Here is a 7,477-nt window from a genome sequence, read left to right as displayed (position 1 = left end):
TGGACTAACCTAATAAAGCTAATTCGTAGCACTTATACAAGTGGGTGGGAATATTAAAACCTTCCTCAGTACTCCTTTACACTCCAAAAGTTTATTCCTAAAATACTCAAAATTTATGTGTTTCAAAAGAGAGGTACGCACAAGTAGGCAGAATAAAGCGAAATGAAAGTATGGCATCATAGATGGAAACATACTAAAACACTGTTACAAGGAAAGCATCCTAAATTCAATAGAAATGCGAGCATATATAACCAGATGAGCAAGGGATCGTTAACCATCATCTAGTTAATTAATAGCTATCTGCTTAGCTTAACAAAGAAAAAACAAACCCCATCTTCCAAACTAATCAAAGGTTCATAGTTTCTATATCATTCAATGGAGAAGAAGAAAACTTCCAAACAATCATCTTCCAGATTAAGCAAAGGTCCACCAACTTTTAACAGAAAACCCATGCACTAAAAAGAGTCCATTTGAAAGTTCTCATCAACTTTTTGTACCTCAATTCTTCCATTTCTGTTTTGAGTTGGTTGCAGCAGTGTGACCACTTCTGCCTTGCGGGAATTAACTCGGCCGCTAAGGTTTGTGCAATACTTTTCTTTTCTTTTTTTCTTTTTTTTTTTTCTGATGAATTTGTGCAGAATACAGTTTTTTTTTTTTTTTTTTTTTTTTTTTTGAGAAAAGTGCAGAATATAGTTTTAACTAGTTCTTCTTTCTGTTGCTATTGTTAGCATCATTTCTCACTTGAAAAGATTTGTAGGCCTTGTTCATAGACCTAATTTAGTCCATCATTTACCATTTACGTGTAGATATTGCATGCGCATTTACCATTTACGTGTAGAAATTGTATATATGCGCATTTGACTCATGCTGAGGGTGCCGTTTATTTTTCTATTTTTAAGATAGTCCACATTAATTAGGTGACTGTAATTTTGTACAAAGAGAGTAAAACACAAATATTTATTTGGAAGGGACTAATTCTATGTATACAAATTTCATGTCATACTTTTTGTATTAATTCACTTTATGTTCAACCAATTACAACTTGTTGTGTGTGTGATTTTTTTTTTCTTTCTTTTTAAATTTGGTTATTTCATAAAGAAAGAAAAAAAAAATACATTTCAAATTGTGATTGGTAGAGAATAAAGTATAATACATTTTTTTTTTTTTAAATGTAAGTAGAATATAAAAAATGAGACAAATGATTTGTATTTCTCTGCATATCTTTTGCCTAGTGACTCAAAACTATCATTTTTTGAAGTTCGGCATGTTGTCAATATTTTTACTAGGATCACCAATGAATATAAAAAGGTCTGAGAAAAAAAAATGAAGTTGGGAGTCTACAATATAATTTAGTTAACTATTGGGGATATGGGTTATCATTTTTGTAGTTTTTTGCTCCTGGACAGAACCTGTAAGAAGGTAGCCTTTAATGAATGAAAGACTTTAACCCCCCCCCCCCCCCCTCTTCTAGTTGTCTGCTTTCGTTCTGATTGTGTGTTTTTGTGAACATTTAAGCAAAATATAATAAAAGAATATATATATGGTTGGGTTCAAGTTACACCCGGTGTAACTCTAAGCAATGTTACACCATCCAATAACTTGTTAATGAATTTATATTTTGAAAATTCCACCGTTGGATTATATGTTCTATATGTTTTAAACATGCATGAATGTCAATTTTCATACTAATCGGATGTTATTTACCATTCGATCTGTAAACTCATTTTTTATGAATTATATATTTTTTTAAAATAAATAAATATTTTTGTCAATTCCTTGTCTTTCTACTATGGATTGTAATGATTATGGTCTTGGAAAATGAATGACTAAATTAGTACCTATATCTTTTAGTCTAAAAGGCTGTAAATAAATAATTTTTTATATTTCTAGTCTAAGAGAATGATAATATCATATAGTTGGTTTATATGCAGCAGTCAAAAACTATTAGGTTTCAAAAACTTATCATATATATTTTTATTAAATGTGAATTTTAAAAATTTATCAGTTAAATTATATTTTCTTTATGTTTTTAAAACGTATATCAAATTGGATGTTATTTATCATTTAATCAATAAATTTATTTTTATGTAGAATTTTATACCACAAAAACTTAAAATTTAAATATTTAATTGATGATATAGTTATTTATCTTTGATATTCTTAAAATTTTGCAAGCATGCATGTGAATATAATAAGAGCAAGCATTTCAACGGTTAAATTTTTAAAATTTGTATCTCATATAAAAAAAATCCAAATCTTCTATCCCACTTTTCCTGCTATATTTTATATTTCATCAATAAAAACTTATCACATGTTCACCTAATTAATTAAATACTACAATTATTAACTTATTAAATACTACCATTATTAATTAATTGTAGTATTTAATTAATTAGGTGATCATGTGGTAAGTTTTTATTGGTGGTGTATAGAGTGGAGTAGGTTTAGAGAGAAACATTTTCCATTAAATACAATTGTGTCAATTACATCTTCATAGGTTTTAGTTTATAATCTAAGAACCAAAAGTTTTACTTAGTAACAAAAACCTTCATCATCTTCTTGCAGCGTTTCTACCTATTGCAAGAGAGATCATGGTGAGGCCTGGTGATCCTACCAATAAGAACATATTGGACTTATGGACTAAATGGAACATCGAAATGCTAATACTAGTGAATTTTGCCTTGCAAATCATTCTCACCCTCTTTGGTGCCCGCAGGAGATACATTCCTGGCTTTTGGATAAGATTCACAGTATGGTCCTCTTACTTGCTGTCCAGTTCTATTGGAAAGATTGTTATAAGCAAACTCACTACCATAGATGCTAAGCAAAGTGTACTAAATGCAACTCTTTTGTCAAACCAAACTGATGTCCACCTTGAACTGAAAGCGTTGTTGGCACCGCTTGTCTTTGTGCAATTCGGAAACCCAGATAGCATAACTGCCTACTCAATAGAAGATAATCGTTTGGGGTTGAGGCAATTAATTGGCCTACTCATCCAAGTAGGTGTGGTAATTTGGATACTTGTTCGGTGCTGGACTAAGTATAAGATCTCATTTCTTTTATTGCCAATGTTTGTGGCCGGTATAACCAAGTATGGAGAGACCGTATGGGCTCTCAGGTCAGCACTCACTGGGAAGTCTGGCATAACCATTTCAGAAATTGACCAAGAAGAAACTGTTCCTGGTTTACTTCAACAGCTACCCGAGAGGATTTCTGGTGTAGAATTGATCTTAAAGGCTTACTATCGGTTTAGCTGCTTGAAGCCTCACCTTGAGAATTGGCTCTACCAGCCTTTATATGAGTCTCTTCCATGGATGTCCATTGATGCATATTCAGCTGAGGATGTCTTCAGAATTACAGATTTTGAACTTGGTTTAATGTACGATGTGTTGTATACGAAGGCGCCTATTATATATACATGGCAAGGTTTTATTCTTCGTATCATCAGTTTCTTGAGTTTAGTTTCCACATTATGTGGATTTGCAATCTTGTCTCGCCAAGACTCCCATAAAATTAAAGGTAAATATCTTGTATATATATACGTGGTGCTAATTGCGGCAGTTATACTAGAGCTTTATCAGATCATACTACTACCTTTCTCAGAATGGGCAATACTCAAAATGGTGAGGCACCATAACAAGCCTGTGGTGATGAAATGCTTACGAGCTCTTGGCCCAAAGTCAAGAAAGTGGAAAAGATGGTCCAATTTGTTGGGACAATTCAATTTGTTGAGCTTTTGTCTTCACGACAAGCATTTGAAATATAGTAGGACCATGAAGTTTAGTGGCATCGACATGGAGCTCAGAAAGACCAGGAGTAGGACACGTGTGGAATTCCCTAATAAATTGAAAGAACTTATAGTGCATGAAATGAAAGAGGTAGATAATGCAAGAAATTCAAAGCCTGTCACACAAAGAGGTCATTGGGCACTTGAAAGGTATGGATGCCTCAACGATGAATTCAAATGGAGTGTCGAGAGAGATTTTGATAAGAGCATTACCATATGGCAAATTGCAACAGACATTTGTTACCATTCATCAGATGTTCAATATGGTGTTACAAACTCTCAAATTGAGATGGGTATATTGTTATCAAACTACATGATGTATGTTCTAGTAATGCGCCCTCACATGTTTTGCTCCACCACAGCAAATATCATATTCCAACATACCTACACCAAACTCATGATACTTTTAAGAACTAGACCATCCTTAGTAAAAGGTGAAGGAGAAGCTTGTAGGATTTTCAGGATTGAAGAACTTCTCGGAGAATCAGACTTGGATAAAAGAAAGGAAACCATGGTCACATATGATTGGCATGTACTAAAAGATGCACAAAGACTCGCCAGGAATTTGATGAGCAAGGAGAACAAATGGAACATCATTTGCAGTGTGTGGGTGGAGATGTTGTGCTATGCAGCAAGTAACTGTCCAGTGGAGCACCATGCTGAGCAACTAAGGCGAGGTGGGGGTTTGATCACTCATATTTGGCTTCTCCTAGCCCACAAAACAAATAAGTTCTATACCAATGATTAAAGTATTTGTATGCTCCAAAAGTATTTTAGCAATCGCATTTTGTAGACAAAAAAAAAAAATTTGAAGCCTTAAGCTCAATTGGCTTCCTTTTGGTGCCAACACGATGCCAATTCTGAAAGTATTATTGCTCATTGATTTTATTTAATTTTATTGCAATTATTATTTTATTTTAAATTAAATCTAAAATTGATTACATGATTTCTTTCTTTATTTGCGGTAAATCTGGAAGTCCTACTTAAAATTATTGTGATATGTTTAATTTCAAAAGCCATAAGTCTTTCCTGTTCAATTGGCACATTTTGATGTTTTTAATAGAAATGTCTACGATTCAAACCTCTCTACCACTCTAAAAAAATAAAAATAAAAATTAAACCAGAATTTGATGAATAATTAGAGCTATTTGTAGTTTTTTTTTTTTTTTTTTCATAATTTGATAATTAGAATATGAGAGGGATGATTTAAATCATGAATATCTCCGTCGGAAATACTAGATGATAACAACTAGCTGAACTATTTGTAAATTGTGACGGTGTAATTATACATTGTTTCTGAATCTTCCCTTGGTAGTATACTAGTATTTTTTGAAGGTGTTCTAGCTACCATACGATTCTTAAAAGTTAAAACCAAGTTGTGAAAAATAAGAAATCTATGAAGCCGTTGCCAACTCTGAAAGCAAGGTAGCATGTGTGTATGTATGAAACTCTGTTAATGACATCATGTATATAAGTTATATAACTAGAACCTCCTCCAACTGAATTTTTTAATTGTCAAGTGCTTTTTTTTCTTTTTCTTTTTTGAGACAACAAAGTCTTGTGCCCCACTACAACATGGTTGGCTTTTTCCGCGTGGGAGCGAGTGGTGTTTCAACAACTTATCCAGCAGCTGTTCAAGATGAAATCGTGGAGACTTTATTAAAAGCTAGAGACCTTGGTTTTAGAAAAAAATTGATTCTCAGTGACTGTAAAAGGATTGAACCAGTTTGCAATAGAAGAAGTCAACCAAGGTGGCAAGAACAAACTATGATGACAGACCTGCACTTTCTAACACAGTAGGGTTTAACTTTTTGATAGGTTAAGAATGTATTAACCCCTTGTAATGACTTAACAAATTAATTAGTCAAGTTAATTAATTAATTTAATTAGCATGCAATAACATTATAGCACAAACAAATCACCAAATAACTAAATGCAGCAGAAATTAAATTGATATGGTGATTTGTTTACAAATGGGGAAAACTTAAGCGGCAAAAACCCCACCAGGTGACTTTAAGGTCACTACTCCCAAGAATTCACTATTATCACAACAAGCGGTTACAAGTAAAGGAATCACAATACCTTATACCAACCTACAGTTGAACCCTTACCCCAATACCCAATTGGACTTGTTCTGTAGTGACAATCTCTCCTTGTAATGTACGGCTCCCAGTACGTGACTAACCAATTCGATTCGCGGATCCCAATACGTGGCTTACTCACCAACTTAAGAAAGATGTTAGCTACAAAGTTCTTTAGTTCATCATACGATGAAGATCATGAAGCTCCTTGGTTACAAAACTCTACAGTATACAAACATAGCAATTTCTTCAAGAGAAAAATGAACTAGGGCAAATTCTGTCTTCGGTCATAATTTGTATGAACACAACTTTGCTTCACACTCGCGCAACTTTTGATGGCCCTTAAAACAATCCTTATATATGTTTAGAGTTGTGAGAAAAGGAAGCTCAAACATGTTGTTGATGGCCATTTTGGAAGCCCAAGTGGAAGGGAGAAGCCTAGCAACATGGACAGAAAGGAGTTGGCAAACGGATAGAAAACTCATTAAGCCCAAGCGGTAGAAATAATGGATCATAGGCCCATGAGATAAACAAATGGGTCTTGAAAAGGTAAATGGGCTTAAAGGAACTCGGAAAGAGAGAAAAAGCAAACCATGGGCAGTATATGATGTGAAAAAGTGAGAATGGGCTATGGTAAGTCCAAAGTAATGAAAGCAAAGAAAGTAAGGGGTTAATGGCAAGCCCATGAACTCCAAGGATGAGGAATAATGTAATTGGGCTGGGGAAGTCCAAAGGATTCAGTAAAAGCCCATGGTAATGCGAAGTTAGGAAAAGGGCCGAGGAAGCCCAAGGAAAACAAATAGGCCAGGGACGCCCAAGGGAAAATGAATAGGACATAGGAGCCCACTAGTGATGTAACACAAGAACCAATGGCCTTACTGGACCATTAGGGGAAGAATAAACAGCAGGCCCAAAGAGGCCCAGCCCGATTGAAACAAAACAATTTCCCAGCAAGAATGATAGAGTGGTATGGTAGGAGATAGTAGCAGAAAAAAGGGTGGGCTGAAGAAAAAGCAAAGCCCACCATCAAGCAAGGCCTAGTCCTGAATAGGGCAAGCCATAAAGGAAAGGGAAACCAGAAAATGGTCAAGAACAAACGGCAAACTGTGCAGACCAACCACAGCAGACGCATGAACAGTAGGCAGATTTTGGACATACATGGAAGAGAGGCACGCGCAAGGCCCAAACCTCACCAGCCTATACCCAGCCAATACAGGACACGGTGAAGTCATGGGTTAGAGGTAAGAGGGCATGGTTTGGCGGTGGGGAGAGGGGAAAACCTATTTTGAGGTTCCTGCTAAGGCTCTTTTAGGGGAAGTGTCTTGCTGGGATGGTATACCACCTAAACGGGTAAAACTGAGCTGGAACCACTAGGTGCATGCCATGAGGGATACGGAGAGAGAAAGCACCCACATCGTAATAGGAAAGGGTTCCACAGCAGACAAACAAATAAAATAGCTTTCTTTTGTCTGGTGATGGGGAATGGCACACAGTCAGACCAGTGGTGGTCGGCAGGTACATCCAGACCAGATGAAGGTGGTTAAAGGTTAAAACAGTAAAATCTGGTTATGGCAGGCACTATAAAGAGGCCCTTGCCGTGTACAGGAAC

At 35.4% G+C, this 7,477-nt stretch overlaps 1 protein-coding gene across 1 annotated transcript; it reads left to right on the top strand.

The window, feature by feature from the left end:
* The first annotated feature begins 2,591 nt into the window (after positions 1 to 2,591).
* On the top strand, positions 2,592 to 4,535 carry LOC115973920. The gene has a single exon (XM_031094161.1). The coding sequence runs from the start codon at positions 2,592 to 2,594 to the stop codon at positions 4,533 to 4,535; it is 1,944 nt and encodes a 647-aa protein (XP_030950021.1).
* The last annotated feature ends 2,942 nt before the right edge of the window (positions 4,536 to 7,477 follow it).

This window comes from Quercus lobata, chromosome 2 (genome assembly GCF_001633185.2).
Source record: "Quercus lobata isolate SW786 chromosome 2, ValleyOak3.0 Primary Assembly, whole genome shotgun sequence".
Classification (NCBI taxonomy): domain Eukaryota; kingdom Viridiplantae; phylum Streptophyta; class Magnoliopsida; order Fagales; family Fagaceae; genus Quercus; species Quercus lobata.
Note: the sequence above shows the minus strand (reverse complement) of the source record. Positions and strands in the feature narration are given on the sequence as shown.

Coding starts and splice junctions, on each gene's coding strand:
- LOC115973920 (XM_031094161.1), top strand. CDS start 2,592: ATGGTGAGGCCTGGTGATCCTACCAATAAGAACATATTGGACTTATGG.